The sequence below is a fragment of the Anticarsia gemmatalis genome, chromosome 1 (assembly GCF_050436995.1).
Source record: "Anticarsia gemmatalis isolate Benzon Research Colony breed Stoneville strain chromosome 1, ilAntGemm2 primary, whole genome shotgun sequence".
NCBI classification, from domain to species: Eukaryota; Metazoa; Arthropoda; class Insecta; order Lepidoptera; family Erebidae; genus Anticarsia; species Anticarsia gemmatalis.
In genome coordinates this window covers 2,089,674-2,109,986 of record NC_134745.1, presented here as the reverse complement: position 1 = coordinate 2,109,986, position 20,313 = coordinate 2,089,674, and the positions used below count along the sequence as shown (strand labels likewise).

Below are 20,313 nucleotides of genomic sequence, written 5' to 3'. Positions count from 1 at the left end.
CGCTTTAAATCGTTGCTGGTCCGTCTAACGTAATTATACGCCACTTGTACAATATTAATAAAGACAATAAGATTATCCAATATTATACGTTTTAATTGAGTTTGTGTGCGATATAAGTCATTTTGTAAGACGTGTTTAGACAGAAAATAAAGGCATCAGATTTAATGTCCCATTCTGTCTTGTTTTCTAGAAACCCGCTGACCTATTTCTTTTTAGAAATCGAGATCTTTCTAGGTTCTTCGAAATGCGAAACAGAGAAGACCAAAAACAGCTATTTGTGTCTCATTTCATACACCATCAGTATTTGTTTGAAGAACACAACATGAAGTCACACAGTCAGAACACAACATCGCAGGAAGACTACATAAGAATACATTAGGAAAGGGAAAAATTGTAATTATAATCGGTAAAAAATATTAAAACATTCCATTTTGTAATGTATGTACTTCCTAGAAATATCACCTGTAAAACGTATACTTCTAAGCGAAATTTGTACACGGTACTAGTCAACGCTAACTTAACTCATAAAGCACAGTATTGCGCCTTCACACTATTCAGACCGCTTTTTTTAACGCTTTCTATGTCCTAAGAACTAGATTTACAAAGAAAGCGCAGTTTTCTCTTTGTCGTACTAGTTGCTAGGCATGCGGTTCAAAATTGGGGCAAGTTTTCTTCATAAATTATGTATGCTATTCTTATTTATTCGTTATTTACATGCGATAGAGGAAAATATGCAAGTTAATTTGACTGTTGCATACAAAATTTTGTAAGATATTTGTGGAATTTCAAGTTTTGTTGTTGCTACCTTATAAACCTTACCTTATTTCCTTATAGTAGAAGATGATACCGAAGATGTACTACATACAGTATTTTATCACTATTTCGTATTTCGTCATTACTCACATCACGGATATAAGTCAGTATTTACACATTGAGTATGACTGTGGTTCTAATTCAAAGGATATCTACATTCTATATGTTTTATTACTTCTTAATGCTGACTTATGAAATAAAAATACGACAGTCCAAGCTAAATTAAGAGACGGGACCAGACGGAATATTAAAAAATACCGCAGACAACAAAATTCAAAAAACTTAATTATATAAAGGAGACACAACGCAAGAGCTTTCTTCAATTAAATATCTATTAAAAGATTCAACCATTCTTTCGCCTTTTATTAAACGAAAGATATGAAAAATATTCTGCAAGAAACCTTTAGTTTCAGTGTATTTTGCCAAGTTCATGTGTTTACGAGCTAAGTTGCTTGCAGGCGCTAAGTTAGCCAAGTTTACCAAGCTTGGCAGACTTGGCAAGATGGCTGCCGAATAATTTATTAAGCTATTGTTTGTTTGTGCTTTATTAACGTTCTTTGTTTTGTTGCAGGCATAACGAAGATAGAATTATGAAGAAAGGTAAGTGCTTTTTGTGATTGCTTCATTAATATGCTATTTTACTCGACATTTGAGAAGGGATTAGGCTTTGAGTTACACGGTTCTAATGCTGATTACAAATACGGCTTTAAAAAGGAAACTTGAAAGTATTAGGCATGTAAAATGTATTATACCATGAGTATTTCAAAAAGATAATGCCGCACCGTATACACAAAAATATGTTTTAAGGGCCGTATGAATGTGTCATTCATTTCGTGCAGCAGTGACATATTATGTTATATAGTTACAATTTGAAAGAAATGTAGAGATTATTCGTTTAGGCGAGATAGATATAATATTTGTGAAGAGGAATAGAGCAATTATAGGTATTCTCTTAATTGGTTTATCAATTTAATGTACCCAACGTGAACTGAATATAATTCCCACATATTTGTTTTCCGCACTATTCACCACAATTTCGCGTACAATAATATATTTTAAACGCGAATCGTTTACATTTTTAATGTATAGCGTGTTGGGTGGTTATTTTACATGCCACCGAAATTAAATAATTACAATATCACTGTTTAATGTATTCGATGGAACATGTAAAATGAGCCCGTTTGTTTTACCCACTGAATAAATAATGCCTCTATTTTAGTTGTCATCATTGTAAAATCAATATTTTATTTGTGAATGAATGTTTTATTATATTTTGACTGTAATGTTGTAATGACCCAGTACTGTATTTTGATAGATATAATTGTAACCGACCCAAGACTTGAAATCGCTTTTGGTACTGCGGTTTTTAATTTAGAAGTTTTCAACTAAAGCAAATAGACAAAAGCCCTATTAGCTGAAACTGTAAAACGGAAATAGCTGAACTTGTCTTTTTTTCTTACTGTATTCAATTTTGTTAATTTACTATGCTTAGTACGACCATGCCTGAGTGGTTAATATACATAATAATATGGTATCATACATGGCATAGTATTTATCATCGCATTGTTGAGCACTGGTCTCTTTCTTCCTACACATAATAGTAAAGCATCAACGGACGTCCAACGTATTGATACATCGACGTTTCAGGAAATTGTCTACTGCAGAATACACACTGCCTCATAATGCAAAGATATATCTGAAGATATACATATAATATCCGTTCATCAAATAATATTTTTTCCTGCTTATGAGTACTTAATTACTTTGAAAAACGGTTTTGAAAGTTGATTATTATGTTTTAATACAAAAAGTACTTAACGATAAAACTGGTATAACTCTTTCATTAAAACATTTAAACAACTTCTTAAAAAATACTCGCTTGCTTGAAATTTTACCTTTTCCGTGTTTTGAGAGTAATTATAATTTTCCCTTAGAAGGGTTTCCTTGTCCAAATTGTGTTAACATGGAGAAAACTGAGCAACTAAGTTGTTGGGAAAAGGTTGGGTACCTCTGCTTTTATCAGGAAACTGCGACCTGTATTGAGCTGTTTGGCAGTTGACTGAGGAGGTCACAACTTCATTAATAACATCTTTTGAGAATATTTTGAAAGTTGTTTCTTGAAACTTCTGTATACGGACATCTAAGCATAATTTCTTTAATGCGATGAAAATTAAAAGCGCTAAAGTAGATGCGACTATGGCTTTATTTCTTTTTGAACGTTGCGGTATAATAACATGAACCAATCGCTAGAATAATACTAGTAGTAATAGATTCAAAACTAACCAAATAAAATGTATGAACCGTTTTTCGACACATCGCTAATTTGTGCTAATATTTTTACAAGATTTTTTAGATTTACAAACCACTGTATCAAGTAGAAAATAATAGAAGGGGATTTTCATAATGAACATAGCTTTCAAGTTCACAAGTCTTAGAACAAGTTAGAACTAAGTCTATTCCACACGCCTTCCCGCTGTTCAACTGACTTCAAGTTATGCATGCATAATTATATGTTAATCCGATGAAGTGCCGCTACCCTACACTGCCGTCGTAAATCTAAACACAGTAACTTCAAAATATGCGTTTTGAGAAAAACGCGGTTGAAGTTTAATGGTTAATTTTTGCTCTCATGAAGATACTAATTATTGTATATTATTTCATGCAACTTTTAATGTTAGTATATAGTTAAATCTTTGATTCTGTATATATATATCTATTATATTATTATTGTATAAATAATAAAATTAGATAATGTGTTTTAAGCTAGGGTAATAATATAATATTTTTTTCTTTTTTAAGTTACAACACGGTAACTCAACGGTTACTGTGTTGTAACCAAGTTTTACCTATTACTGTGTTGTAACTTTGTAAAGATATTAACATTAGGGGAATTACGACACAGTAAGTATGTACATACTGTGTTATAACTATGTTTCTTAGAAATACGTATAAAATCAGTAATACAGTAAATGAGATACTGTGATTTATTCAAGTATTTGTTGTTTATCTTTGAACAATATTTTATACGCAATCACAGTAACTGAAGAAGCCGTGTTATAATCAAGCAAAAAAAGAAAAATTAAAATCTATTCACATTAAAAAAACACAGTTAGTAGTGAGATACTGTTATTTAATTTAAAATAACACAGATACTGTATTTTTTATTAAAAAAAATGTTTTTTTTGTCAAAATACTGTGTTTTTATTTAATGTATTTCGGTAACTATCTATCGTACAAACAAACCGAAAACTTTCTCAAATAGCCCGCGGTCTCCTGATTCCAAAGAACTAAACAAACTATAAACACAGTAACTTAAGTTACTGTGTTTACATTTACGACGGCAGTACATACCTACTAGAGAAATTTATCGAGCTTAGAAGTTAGATATTATAACGCCAATTGATCTTATAAATGTAGCAGTAATATTGAAAGAAATAATAAAGCGATATGGATAACGTGAGATACCTTCGTGAGCCAATAAATCAGTGGGGCGATTTTCTACTTCTGTCGAGTATCGACAACTGGTTAGTTTTCGTCAATTTTTTAATGAACAAGTGTTCAGCACCCCTAGCGTCGTTTGTAAGAACTCTTCTTTATAATATATTCCATATGTCATGTCATATTGATAGTACTGACTGTAAAAAATCACGCTACAGAATTGTCAGTCTTTTTTTTTTGAGCAAGTGTGTTGGTGCATTTTGGTGTTTAAAAAGCACAGATTTTTTTAAAAACACTTTAAGCAGGTTGTATGTACATCTACTTTCCATTATATGTATTCCAAGCTAAACCTCTGCCTGCACCAACCCTAGCACATAACCGCAGGGGTGTACTTTTACGAGTGAGTACACAACACGTTGAAAACATAGTGTGTTACGGCGATAATGACGTCACTATTAGCCACACTTTTATTGGCTGTTACGTTTATGGCAGGAAACATTATACGGGGTCGGGGACCTTTACTGCTCACCTTTCTGTTGCTTATTCAATGTTTCATCAAATTAAGAGGGAAGGAGACTTTGGTTAGGTGTTTGAATGGGTTTAGCGCAATAGCGCAATATATCTCTTATCTGAATAAGAGATAACATATTGCGCTAAAGACAATTCAATAAGACAACTCGCAAAACACTGATGTTTTGCGTGTTGTCTTATTGAAGTGTATTTTGAGCTAGGTTAAAAAAAGTTTTTTTTTGAGCTCATGGTTTTGTCCTGCTCGTGATTCTTTTTTTCCATAGCTAACCCACACGGCCTACATGTCCGGTCCGAACTCAAAGTCCGATTGCTGTGCTAAATCTTTTTCATGTCATCATCATAATTTAAGCCAATTACATCAAACGAATTGTTCATCAATCTTCTTTTCTTTTAGCTAAAAACACATGATAATTTACTCAAAAGTTTTTTTTTAGGTTAACTTAGAAAGACAGCCGAAGGATTTAATTTTTAATATATAGAACTGACAATTATCTGCCGACAGCAACTAGATAAACGGAACCGCAAGTGATTCGCGACGACCCCTCTATAGATTGATTACTAGAGAAACGTCCACTAATAAAGATTGACTGACTCGCGCTCGCTTAATGGGAAATTCGATGGGCTCCGATGGCCATAATCAACGCAACTGCCAACTAATGGCACTGACGGAAACATCACAAAGTTGTCCATTCTATTAATACAAGACTATTGTTTGTTTTGCAATAAATTTAAACTTTATTTGTATAGTCAACTGCCTAAACATCTCTCTCTCTCTCTCTCTCTCTCTCTCTATCTATCTCTCTTTGTTTAATCTAACGTCTTATAAAGTTACCAAAAATATGCCATATCATGCAGTTATCCAATTTTATATCGTATGGTTAGTGGTCAACCTAGTGTCAAAATTGTTCAAGCCGCCCAAAAGGCCCTTAACATGGCAATAGCTAACCAATAAGAAGGCCTAACTTTTTAAATAATTGCAAGAGACCAGGACTTTTAAGAAAGTAAAAAAAATCTCCCACGTACCTCATACATGGCCAGATAATAACATTATACCCACATAACTCTTTCATATTACTACTGATATCCTAACCTTTTACCTGTAGCCTAGTACGAGGGTAGTTCGCACATAGACTTGACTCAAGGCCATTGACCTTTGGTTTACGACTTTTAAATGTCGCTTCCCTGAGCCCACGACCTCGGTATTTTGTTAACAGAATTTAGACCCGACTTTTACGGGTCACATACTCTATTTACTGTTTCTCGATGGCCTCTATGTGCTTTCGAATAAGCAGCAGTACTGGGTCTAGTTTTGACATAAAGAAATAGTAGAATTTTTGTAGAATAGTACTTTAGTATACTTACGTGCATGCTTTGCAAACTGATGTCTAGCTAAACTACATCTATGGCTAGAGAATCTGGTAAAAGACGATTGAGATCTTAAATAAAAAAAAAATAGACCTGTGTGAATGTGGCTTAACATAAAGCAATAAGATTCAAATAAATTTGAAAGCCATTTTCTACTGCTATTGACTCGGGCAGATATCAAGTGTTGTTTAGAAATCTGCTCAGCGGTCGCCTGTAGCGTTAGCGTCCCACGTATGAACTAATTTTGTAAGCAAACTATATGCGATACTCTACAATTCCGTGGTACCCAAAAAAACCCCAACACTAAAGATATTCAAAACGAGTTAAAAAAAAAACATCTTAAAGAAAAACTTCCCGTACTTTATTTTAACACAATATTATTAAACGCAAGAAGGGATGGTGAGACATTTTGTGCACAAAGAGAGCACGTGTCGCTGGCGGTCGTTGAGTTATGTCCACACTGACACGTGTTGACCCATCCTAAGATATTTCACCAGACGGTACCGATACGGACAGTGGAAAATTTACCTCCCTAAATATGAGGGGAGCTTTGTTTGATATAGATACTGGCAACTTAAAATACTGCGTCGGTTTTTTTTCTATTTGTAGGTAATATGTCCATCAGTTTCTTTCTTCCTTTCACTTTCGTCTCCAAAATATGAGTGTGCTTTTGACTTTGTTCGAATAATACTACTTAGTGCCACGCTGGTTCCGTCATTGATCCTAACGCAACAGGCTATAAGCACCGTAAAAGATCAAATAGCAGAGCATTTCATTTAATTTCTTCCATTTTCCCCATGACCCCAATTTGTCTCAACAATATATGAGAAATACCTCGAAAAATACAACACAATGCGGATATTAAATATTCGCCGCCATTAAAAAGCGTGTAAATTAATTTCCCCAAGAAAGCGGTACGCAAGAATATTTGACATAGCACGGTGTCGGATGTCGGATACGGCCGATTTCCTGCACAACTTGGCTTCACTCCCGAGTACTCCCGAGGACTCCCGACCTCCATTATATTCAATTTTTGTTTCCCCGTGACAGATGAATGAACGCACCCTCATACCTATTCTATAAATGGGGTTTTAATTACCGCCTGGACTCGAGTGTCCCATTATTTGCGAAATTCATTAAATATAAGTCCGGGCCTAGAGACTTGCTAATTGGCAAACTGTAGTGACGTCCCACCAAAAGGCATGTCACTCGGGCCACTCACCAATTAGCAGATATTAAGCCAAATTATATCTTCGCTACACCAATTTAAGTTTTAATTTCGATTGAAAGGTTTTCTTGAATTGAAGGGGTTCGTCTTTTGTAAGAGTCATTTCTGACTGTCACTATACACAAGGGCGCTAATCGACGCCAAAATGTTGATGAATGATTTCTTTGGTTAGATCAAACTTAAGTTCATTACAGTACAACCACCGAAACACCTGTGTGGGACATTTTAAATTGTATACATTTGAGAAATGAAATTATGTTCGTATTTCCACTGCTATTTAGGTCGCGATTGTCATCAATAAAATTAATAAGAAAACTTCCGAGCAGACAGTAAATACAGTCGAGATAGTACTAACATTTGTCATATTGACCTACATATGTAAGGAATAAAATATATAATTTATGTACGAAGCGTGGGCTTCAAGAGAACTGTAATCTTGAAAATAACATGTTACACGAAGACTTCGGCGGCGGGGGATCAATTTATCTTCGCTCTTTGGCTCTGCATCTCGGAAATATGAATGTAACCAAATAAGTATAATTCTGTTTGTAATTTTGTTTGAAGGATTTACGTGACTGATGCATTGGTCCTTCGGGTTCCTTGGGGTAAATTTATATAATAACTATGTTGTGTAAGGTATATGATGAAGCTTATATACTATATATAATTAACTAAAAGTAATATAACAGATGTTCGACCTGTGCAGGGGTTCATGTCCTAATCACGTTACCCTTTTGGGCAATATATAAACAATATGTTTATTCGATTTATTTTTACTTTATCGAGTAAAAAGGTTTATGTATGACATAAAAACTTAATATCACGTCACACATATCCATATTCCAGTTTTTTTTTATGTCAAAAACACTAGCTTAAGTAATATCTGATTGCTTGTGTATTTTCCAATATCTACAACGTAAAAACATCTAGTTTTTCATTACTTTACGTTCAGCTTTCCTATACAATACGAACTGCGATTTTAAACAGAATTTTATTTCTCGCACCGTCAGCCACGGAACACACTGTTTCTATTGCATTTTCCTTTGAAATCTGATTTCTTGTAAATATGTTTGAGATTCAATTGCTTTTCGAATTGTGAAGTTTTATTTAGGTAAGTGTTTATTGAAAATCCAATATAAAAGGAGTGCTGGTGGCTTGACAGAACTGTAATAAGAAATTTATAATAATGGTGCATTCATTGGCATTATAGAGATTAGTTGCATGATATTTTTATTAATAAAATTGTAACTGGCATAGAGTTTGATATATAGCGCAAACCTCTAAAAGTATTTAGCTGCTACGCAACTAAAGTTATCTTTGATCGGAGAAGCTCTAATAATTCAAAATTTAAAACAAGCTTTACGCTTTTGTGCTTCAATAGCCAAACATATTTTGATGAAATGTGGCATAGAGGTAGCTGAAAACTGTAAGTCTATGTCTACTTGATTGTTTGACTCTCAGTCGAACAAAGTCGCGGGTCCAGCTAGTATGTAGAAAATACCTAAATATATTATGTCATTATTGTAACAAAAGCGATTGACTAATAACAGTAATTAATCGTTTAAACGGTTGAACGAAACATTTGAACTATTCAGGTTTTCAGCTGTAATTAGTGGATTTTAGTTACTAGTTAATTGGGCTAATTTGTAGCTTTCGCGCAGTATATACGTCAGTGTGCGGGCATTTTAATTGAATATTCAAATAACTAATATGATGGACGAATAGTTTGATAAATAACTACGTGGTTAATGGTTAGTGGTCGCTAATAAGTCTATTGGGAAATGTGTTTAGTTGTTATAATGTTAGCGGATTCAGTAAAATTTACAAATATATGTGGTACTTTCAAATAAACTTTTAAATTAACCTTAGTTTAAAAACCCAGTAATAGGGCTCCGTTTTTACCCTTTTGGTTAGGGAAGCCTACAAATACGATAAGTGTCTACATAATCTATCCGGTAGATAATGAGATAGAAAATATAAGTTATCAGCTGTCATAATTGTACCTGATAGCTAACTAGCAAGCAAAGCACTCTTAATGAAAAGTGGTGAAAGGGGGCAACATGAAAACTGTTCAACAATTTTTCCGCTATAGCTTACAGGCCAATCATGTCAACCAACTTCTACATACCAACTTATTATACATACTTCTCTACTAATATGTTATTCAATAAACAAATGCAAGTCCTCTCCACTGCAAAACTACATAAAGTTTTGTTAGAAAACAGCTGCGGCGGGCATGTAAGCCGATTTCCCTACATTACGCTGGAACAACAAAAAAGGTTCTTGCCACGACAGCTCATGTATCGTCCAAGGCAATAAAAACATTCAGTATACACCCTTAGGAACGCAGTCTCAACCCGGCCTTTGCCGTGGCCATAAAAACTGCGAACATGGTTCATATGAAGAAATGTATTTCATAAACTAGTGTCGTAACTAAACGGATGAGTTGTATGAATGTGGATGACGGGAAAGTTGAGGGTAGATGGAAAATTCTGTGTTGCTGTTTACAAGAAGGCGTAATTTTATGTTTGTGTTATACAAGTTATGAAATAGTATAATCGAACAATGCTCGTGCGTAAGATGTTCTTTATTAGAGGTTTATTATATTTACGTGAAGTCAAAGCATTTCTTATGTATAAACTTAGCTTGCCGCAGTGTCTAAACCTGACGTGAAAGATTTCAATATAGTTATTTAATTTTTTACGAAGTTATTAAGACAAAATCCCTACATAACAACATTTTTTTTGTGTTACGTGTTACTATAATTTAAAACGGAATTAAAAATTTGATTGTAAAAATACAATACAATATTTGTTATTAAATCGCTTACAAATCCGCGGTTTTCATAGCCTACCCGCTAATGCTGTATCGATCTGGTAGTTTGGCAACGGTTACAGTCGGTGCCATGCGAAACACGTCATTGGCCGCCCCCTCACCGCCCCGACTCGATGATAAAACCTAAATGTACTAGACGTGATTAACATTCGGGAAGACTTTGACTGGTATGTTTGATTTGCCTTTTTCAATCTTTTGACGTAAATCTGTAACTATTATAATAAAATGATTATTACTGATTATATCCTCTGTATATGATTATAATTTTGGATATTATTTTTAAATAACGGGAATTAACGCGATCTTCCTTTTTACTGGACGTTTCAGAGCAGATTGCACTGGCTGTTGTCGCAAATTCATGGTTAATTTAAACAAAAATATATTTTTAAATAGCCAGTAGTGTGTCCCACTGCTGGGCAGACTTCCCCTCTTTTCTACAAAATCATACTGTCATTTACGTTTATTTGACGCTAAAGCATAGTAACACGTAATACTGAAATAATACGTTTTTCCATTACTTCAAGCAACCTACTAACTTCATTGCTTCTGAAAAAGCAATGTCAGAAACGACTTGTGATTCTGTACCTGTATGTGCTCCAATGTTTTATAGTGCCTTAAATATTTCCGTGTAGTATGCCTGCTTCAGTAATGCCTAGTCTAAAATTTACAACCAATAAACTTCAACATTGAACCTCGAGAGACGGCTCGTTCAAAGAAATAAGACTCGATCCGCATTTGATTTACATAGAGACTGCTAACGGTCAAATGACATTGCTTGTTACAAACGTTTGGCAGAATACCAGGAACAGTGATTCTGTATATTTTTGCTTAAGAAATTACATTTGCTGGATGGTCTTAACCTTTGAGAGTAAGAATTTAGAATTTTTGTAGACAAGGACAACATACTAACATTTTGGCAGCCAACAAAGTATTTGAATTTCCTTTGAAATAAATTTTTCATATTTTTTCAAACTGCTGCGGCTCTGTATAGTATAGTTTCGGCGACAATGAGAAAAGAGATTTTTGAGAACTGTAGCGCAATTCTTTACAATTGGAACATTGGACATTTAAAATGTACTGCAAAAATAGTTTCTACGACGTCCGCTAGAGGCGCTGATCACATTTTCATACAAAATGTATCGATAGCTAGCCGGTTGCCGATACTAGATAGTAGTAAATAGAGAATCAGATAAGTAGCCTCTGTATGGTCTATAACTGTCTGACCAATTTACAATATTGTTTACTACAAATCTCATTTAATTTTAAGTAGTTCTTTACATATAATAGTCCATGTAGCATTATGTTTAAATCTGAAAGAGCTGTCAAAATAACGTTAGTAATAAGTATCTAAAATATGACTTGCACACACCAAGTTTGTAACTACGAACATTTCCCAACTAATTCTATTTGTCCTCGGATTAAAACTTTCAATTCGAGGGTTAGGAATGTCCGTTGAATAAGTAACAGTTGTAATGGCAGCCTTAAATATTAACTGGGAGTACGGAGCTAAATTGGGAACCCGTTTCACGTGTCAACATTTTTCAGAGCGGGGTGTTGTTATTGTTACAATGCTTTTAAGTTCGCTGTGGGGATGCAGTCTTGAGGGCTACTTTGTTGTTTTGCTTCGAGTTTAATGCGCATGTGATTTTCGGGCTTGTATTTGAATGCCAAGAATCTTTAAACAGTATCTATAGTTTAACTATTTAATGGAGTCTTGGTATGCTCGATTTATATAAATTATAATTCTGTGTTTTTCCTAAATCCAGTGATTTTATCACTGTGATACAAAATATTTTATTTTTATAAAAAACAAACAGCAGTATTTTATATACCTACAATAATACTAAGATATATAATTAGAAGTAAAAAACACTACCCAAATGTAAAGAATACATAGCGTACCTACCTAAAAAGTATTACGTATTTTCCACAGTTTTGCGGTACATCAGATGTTATGTGACCGTCCCCTTGTTGTTTAACAGAATTAGTTTCTGGGAATCCGTCCCCTAATGGACGGTGGACTGGACTGTGTTACGAGTGAAAGTTTTATTAACTTACAATTTGCGAACTGTTTTAGCTGGGTACTGTATACTGAAGCCCCGTGGCAATTTTGTTATGTGCTAATATAGCAATTATATTCGTAAATATTTTGAGCTCACTATTTAATTCGAAAACGTCTTTTAATAGTGAATACTGAATGTTATTCAGGCATGGTTTATGTAGCTTTTTATTCGGGTAAAACTTTTCGCTTTTGTAAACGTAACATTTTCAAAATATGAGCGAAGCTTTTGCTCCTTCGATTTCGATAGAATCAATTCGTTAATCTATACTCTTAAACAGCTTTTTCATAACACTAATCTAAATAAGTTCACTGAATGGTTTTTCACATTAAACAACAAATTTATTTTTGAAATAAACTTCAAAGCAAACAGGATTTAAAGCCACGTAGGACTTAAAAGCCTATAAGATCTCATTGAAGTATGATTTATAAGGAAAATATTTACAGCGGCACTTAATAAAAATAATGGAAGTCTTACAAGAGACGAGGTATAGGGATAATACCCGGAGGGCCTGAGGAACACATGTATTATTATGTTTATTTATTTACATTTTCCGATGAGAAATATGATTTTATAAGACACGGGTACTGATTGACTTACTTATAAAATCACGATAAAAATTACACTTTTTGTTAGATGAGCGGTATCTAAAACTTTACTTTGTAACTCACAATGCCTTTAGCGAATGGTGAAGGAACTTAGTTTTAGTGGGCAAAAATTAAGTCAATTAATTTGATAGTATGACTGAGATATCTCCACATTTTTCCTTTAATTTGACACATAAATGCAGGTTTTGATAGTATTATATGTACATAGATTGTTGTAAATAAAGTCAAATTTGTGGAAGTTGACTATTGTACGAATGTTCTGTGTGATTGAAAAGCCAGCCAGACGAAAACTCGGGCAAAAGTTACCAAACCGTATGGTTATATTTATATAAGGAAAATTTCGTACTTGTCACTTCTTATCATGTCTTGAATGTCTGGCGGGGCTATAAATCCAAACCACATTGATACATGTGAAATTGAAAATAAGAGATAACTATCATACGAAAGGGACAGAAATATGTTCCAGATTCTTCTCACAAATGTTTGTGTATTTGGTAATCAATGTCTTGAAGCAATATTGGCCTAGATTTTGATGTCACTTTGGTCCTTTTAGATCATTGCTATTTTCTGGACGTTTGGAAGTTTGAATCTGAATGCTGTTATACAGAATGAGTTTCCTTTTCTTGAGGTTACTTTCTCCCAAACATACGCGTCAATGCAACCTTATTTGTAATATTAACGATGTATGACTATGATCATATTTTATGGATTCGTTGATGATGAAGCAGTCATGATTGTGTAGGATTATCATATGAATGTGTGATAATGATTTTGAATTACAAATTTGTTCCTTAGTTTCTATTCTTATGACTCCATTTGAAGGGTGTTAACAAACTAAACACATATTCTTCGAAATTTTGTATTTTCGAAATGGGGATTTAATATCACTTTATGTGCGTTGTACGATATAATATATTAAGTATTTGATGGTTGGCTATTAGTTAACGTAGTGGCCCTGTTGCCGGTAGAGGCGGTGGCGGTGTGAGGCTGGCGCGGCCGGCGACATGAGCGCTGCGGCGCTTCGGGCGGACGTCGCCGGCGACTCCACGCCCGGCTCCGACGTCGGCGAGCGGATCACGCGACTCTTCCCCAAGTGCCGCCCTAAAAACATGCAGCACCAACACGACAGGTAACTGACGTCATGCCTTGATATCAACACATGTTCAACGTCATTATTTCCAGTCCGATTGTTTGAGGTATGCGCTGCTGATCACAGGTTTGATTCGCGGATCGTAAAAAATATAGTTTTGTTAAAATATTACATAGCTGACAAGATTTGGTATTGAAGATGCCAAGATTATCTTAGGTTAATGGACTTATTACCGTATTATTTTGGTCGTTCTTATTTTATCGCACTCTTATAACTTTCGGAAACATGAAGTTTAGATATAAATTTAAAAAAAAGTCTTCCGCAACTCCATAGTTTCACTCCCTCATTCAAGACTTCACCAGTCCCAAATAATGAAAATGATACGAATATATTTTATTAAACAACTACAGTCTCTCAGATTATCCTCATCTCACACAATACAAATCCAACTAGACCTATAAACTAAGTCCTTTCTTGACAAAGGTCTTACAAACTTTCAACAACGTAATTAAACTCATGTCCAAGTTTTTACTACGTTTCATTTTGAGTTCTCACTGAAGGAGACGATCCTTAACATCGCAACAATGTTCATTCATACTGTTAGTAAGTTTGTCGAACTACTGGCTATTGTGGAGCTGAACTAAATGGGAGGTAGATCGGTGATTGCTGTCTTGACAATCTTTTGTATTTAGTTGTATTTGTGTCTTGAAATCAATTCCTTAGAAAGTCCTAGGCTCGTTATTGCCTGTAAAATCTCACGAATTGTTCGTTGTGTGGTGCTGTGACATCATTACTTCCATTGTATCTTATGTCGCTAGAGAACATGAAAAAAAATGCAAACTGGATTATTTAGTTTGTTTATTCATAAAATACCTCTATTGTACTAGTAAACATGCAACACAGGCCAATGTTGGTAGTAAAAATAAAACTTGGGCCGCTAGGATTTTTCCATAAACCAACACATAAAATCACTTCCTATTAAAACAAACACTTTATTTCGTTAAGGAATATAAACCTCTGTCCTCTATCCCTAAGCATAACGGTAACAGTGTGTGAACTATCTACTACTGTGGTCGTTCTCATTTCACAATATCTTCGACATTTCAACCCATCACAATACAGTTTCAAACTTCCAAAGACCCATTCCAGTTTCCATATCATGTGCTAACGACGATTGCGTCACGCGCCACGGATAGAACAATATCTATCTATAGATCAGCGTATAACGTTGCAGGTTGAGCTCCGGCCTGGAGGGTCGCGACAACGTGAACAACGCCTCCTCCGACGAGGAGAGGGGCAGCGAGAGTCTCGTCATACTCAACTCTAAAGGAGGCACTTATAAACTTAGAGATTCAAGGTGAGACTAAATATTCACGCTTAAGTTTAGCATTTTATAATTTATATTGAACATTATGTTAAAGTATAAGTAGGTACGTGCCATTTAATTTTGTGTATCTGAATATAGTAACAAGTGCTGCATTTTAGGCAGAAGACGTTACAATGAAGGCTTTCTTTCATTCCGTTACCCCATGCTTATGTCTCTTGTGTGTATATATTTTTTTGCCTTCTGCAACATAGAAGGCAAAAAATATATTCTAAATAGGCTTGCTGCTATATACCAACTTGTGGAAGACGAAGGCTCGATTCGAATACGGACCAAATATGTATGTGTTTGATCCAGATTTCAGATATCTATAGATGTTTCATGTTTGGGTGTATCTATTTCGCATCGGTTTTTTATTTATTCTGTAAATTTCCTGCCAACAAACGATTCATTCTTTACGTGGGAACAGTCTTAAAAAACTCTTTGAACATAATGACAGAATTTCCATGGTAAGATCTTTAGTAGCAGATTTAGCCTTTAAAGCCAAGATAAGGAGGAAATCAAACTTGAAAGCGAAGATACCGTTGTCTTAGTTATCTTCTGAAGCCGGCGCTAAGGGAGAGCCTATCTCATCTCGCACGGCTTTAATCTGATTCCGTTGATCCTTCAATACAAGGGGAAGGGGACTGACAAGCGTCGTAGAATTATCTATAGGCGAATTTTCAATGCGTTATATTTTTAAAAGACGTTTTTTTATAGTGTATAGCTGTTGAGATGAAAATGGTCTTGTAAATGGGGTGTTAAAAGGATGCAGATCTGATCTTAAAAGGTATTTTAAAGCGTTTAGATGTTCCTTAAACGACCAACGAGTTACTATGTGGATATAGAGATGATTTTCTTAGAGGTATATTTACGTGAGCCAGACACAGGACTAGACGAGTTTGGAGTCCTATGGCCTATACTTTAATTGGAAATACATTTCTTATTGAAAAAACAACAAAATATATCGCCTTGTCCAATAAGAGTAGACATAGGTAACTGAAGCGCAATTTTCTATCCGTATCATCGTGTATCGTGAGTATGGCATTTACTCGTAGAATTTACCAAAAAAGTGTTTATGCGGCGCCCGTTAGAGGCGCTGATAAGATCTTCATACATTTTTTTCTATAACTAGCCGGTTGTCGATAGTAGAGAATCGCCCTCAGTACGAAAGAAAGAGCTACACAGTTCACGGTAATATTTCAGTACTACCTTCTAACACGTATTTTGCTATACACCTAGTCGTAGGTGTAATCAACATATTGTAGAAGGAAAATATACTAAAACTTTCAGTAGGGAGACGAGGTTCGCATAAATAATGAAGGAAAAAAATAACTTTTATGTCCGTACAGCGAAAATACACGTAAAGAGGCATAAATTATTTACAAAAAATAAATATAAATACGTTTACGTGGCCAGCTCTGTAAATATTGGGAAGAGGTGCTCTGCATGTTTATTTGGAAGGTCCAACTATATGGTTACTGGGCAGTGGTTTTGCAAAAGGTGGTTTATACTTAGGTCACTACTTATATTTTGAGCCTTGACGAATCTGATTGTTTTAGACCCCATTTGGTGTTTTCATCGTAAAGTTTGACCTTTTTGACTACTACATTTCTAAGAAAGTTTTGAAATCTGCGCTGAAAATATTTTCAATATCGTCGATCGAAAATTGTAAGTGTGCGGGAAAATGGCATTAGGATGTTAACATTTTCGTGCAAATATTTTTTACGACTTTCGACGTGACTTATAGAAACAGTCGTGTCTATATCGACTTATTTATTATTTTGGTGATAAACTCTGATTCTTTGAAAATTTAAAACGCCAATAAATAGAGTTCTATCACGATTATTTTTCCCTCACCAATGAAATTCCTGAAGGTCGTCCAAGGTCACCAGTGGTCTCCGGAAAAAATGATGCTGGGCGAAAATTAATTATGAATTTTAGTTTCCTGATACAAGCAAAGAATAACACAATCCTAAACATTATTTCCACTCTTAGATATAAAATATTAGGTAACAACATTTCCGATTAGAATATTTTTTCTAAATGAACCAATTTTTTTTTACAACAATTCGATAAGGTCCTCGCGCCGATTAGTGCAAACAAATGCTTGAAAAGTCCATCGTTTGGCTTCAAAATACGTGTATCAAGTTGTGATAAAACAGGGATCTTGGATATAATGCGCATGAGCCCAAAAATAAACACCAGTCGACTTTATGGAAGCTTTAAGATGAACCAAATCCAGAAAAAATATACGCGCTTGAAGTCCTTCGGCACAAATGGTCCCTTGATTTTTTATAAAAACTATGTCACGGCACAAAGTGCCTTTTAAAAAATGCAGAATGGTAAATTTTTATTGATTTACAACTAAAAGTTTACAAAAAGACTGGTTTAAAATATGGAAAAACCACAAAATCCTACAGGTCGAGTTACGTAAAGACAATGCCAGCCCTAACGCATCTCGTTAAACAACCGGCTATTATGTGCACGAAAATAATCGTATAATTAAGTTTCTCGCCATACACTACAGTTTGACATCAAATGACTTTATTTTATTCCAAAACGTCAAGAATAAATAGCATTAACATAATTTTTTCATCGGCACAAGAAACAGGTTATGCTTTCAAACACCCTGTTTTTGAGGGGTCTTCGGGAAAGGGAAAAAAATATAAAAAAAGTATTTCGATCGAAAAAAAAATTATCTAGTTCATGAATAAGAATACCCGAGAACACGATAAAATAGTTTTCACTCACATATTTACCGTTTTTCATAGTTAGGCTCAAAACATAAGTAGTGGCCCACGTATTAGGTATTTGCTTGTTACTTTCATATTTTTTTATGTTTAAGGTGTAAGGATTGCTAGAAAAACTTATGTCTGAACTTTATGGATCCGGCTTGCGAAACAATTTATTTTCATTTATGTTAAATGTATATTAATTTAAATATATTGAGTAAGTATATAAATGGTGAATCGTATTCAGATTGTTTTTAGAGTAAACAATTATTGATGGATTGACTTTTCAATACTATTCGATAATAATAATTATGATTGTGTATTTTCTAACATGATCAGTCCTTTAGATAATTTAACTATGTAATTCACAACTCAAAATTATTATAACTTTAAGTATGTATGTTTTAATTATTTCCTAACTAAGCGAAATATATTTTTTGTTACCAGGATCATAGAAATAGCAGGAGGTAGGGAGCTGTACTCGCAGAGCCGGACGAAGGCGGTGCGCAAGCTGAGACACAACAACACGCACAAACACAACCTCAGGAACAAAGTGCGCTCACTCACTAAAGACACGGTCGACTACGCCGCTGATAATCTTGTTAATGAGGTAAATATACAAACAACATACATAATTTCAAGCAAATAATAATCTAGACAATTGGTGACGTCTTGGGGTCCGATTCCATGGTTGGACGAACGTGTAATTGGGTTTTTAGGTGTTCTTAGCAATAATGTGTCAAAAACGTTAACATCATCAGTTTAGCATTAAAAAAGATACAGTATTTTTTGCATATAAATGCTCTTATCTGTTTAATTTTTCGCAACTGGCTTTTCTGTGTCTGCCATGTCAAAATGTATGTAACAGGGTGAACGAAAAGCTTAATATGTACTTCCTACGATGAAAAGAAATTACTAAAATAGAATCCCTAATAAATACGGACTCTGCATACATCATATTTAAAAGTACTAGTAATATTAACACCCGAATTTCTTATTTCAGATATCTCTACACAGAATAAACAATGAGCCTAAAAAAATGATATCCCGGCACACATCGCCGACGTACACGAACGGCGACAGAGAGCCGGTCATTGAACCCAACACCATGGGCATACCGAAGAACAGCTCTCCAATACTCGACCCTCATAAGACCACTGACGTCAGCACGAAAAGCAGTCCTATTGCGGTCGTGGCTGACGGCGAAGTAGTCGTGTTTGATGACAGTGATGATTGGAAAGGTGATTATTTTTTTGTGACTTATATACTTTGTGGCTTGTATTGTATACATATTCGGTTCGCCACGTTCGGTTCGGCAAAATTACCGAACGACAAAAGCGACTAAACTCATTTGTTTTGGCTTGTACCGATTGGGTTTATCTATTAAGTTTTGCCGCCCGGCTACGCCGATTAATGCCGAAGCAAATGTGTGTAGCAAGTATCAGACTTCGAACAAATTCTATCTCAGTTGATTACTTTGATAAAACTTTTTCTGATTTTGGTATAGTTCATAACCATAACTGACATGCATTCCTACAGTGTTAATTATTTAATTGATTTTAGTTATCGGTCAACCGTATGACTATTACCTTAAAAAATGTGCTTCGTCTCTTATCAAAACATATCATATTGCTGCTGTACTGGCTATAGTCAACTCTCTTCATTTCATCATACATTTCCTTATATTCTAACAAAAATAAAACAATGTCATTGCGATTGAATTTGTTTGGAGGTTTAAAAAATAAACATATATTTTGTAGCCAATCGGCTAATGTAAATTGTAACAAGAACGCTTGTCAAAATTAAATAGCTGTCACTCAATGTTTTAAATGTTTACTCTTTTGTTTTGTCTCACGATTCACTGTTGCTTTTGTGTTCGCTTTTGCTTTGGTCCACTCTACACCTGTTTAATGTCTGTGTGGGCTTTTGTTATCCAAGTGTGTATACTCGTAAAATCCTTCCTTGTAAATAAATGATGGTTCAAATATTCATTAATAAGAAATTTATTAGTCAGTCCCATCCAAGAGCAAGAAAGAATTCAATTTGGGAAATGTATGACGGTTGACTAGTACGTCAGATGTTGACAATATTTAACGCAAAAGCGGCGTTTGAAAACAGTCTAAGTCAGTCTGACAAAAATCTTAATTGTATTGTCAGACAATACCTTTCTCTTTCCTACGTTAGTCGTCAAAAAGAGAAAGAGAACATTGACCTCACACAAAATTGGCATCAATTCAAAAATTTATC

At 34.6% G+C, this 20,313-nt stretch overlaps 1 protein-coding gene across 8 annotated transcripts in view; it reads left to right on the top strand.

Annotated features, from left to right (window-relative positions):
* LOC142987420 (uncharacterized) overlaps positions 1-20,313 on the top strand; it is a 199,714-nt gene that overhangs the window by 147,928 nt on the left and 31,473 nt on the right. For 7 of the 8 annotated variants that reach the window (XM_076136217.1, XM_076136200.1, XM_076136226.1 and 4 more), the window contains 5 exons: positions 1,385-1,413; positions 13,849-14,007; positions 15,203-15,325; positions 18,514-18,676; positions 19,070-19,307. In XM_076136217.1, coding sequence (XP_075992332.1) covers positions 13,883-14,007; positions 15,203-15,325; positions 18,514-18,676; positions 19,070-19,307 — 649 coding nt within the window. In that variant the 5' untranslated portion in view covers positions 1,385-1,413; positions 13,849-13,882. Of the gene's footprint in view, positions 1-1,384; positions 1,414-13,846; positions 14,008-15,202; positions 15,326-18,513; positions 18,677-19,069; positions 19,308-20,313 lie in introns of all 8 variants that reach the window. The other variant, XM_076136190.1, reaches the window with a different exon arrangement.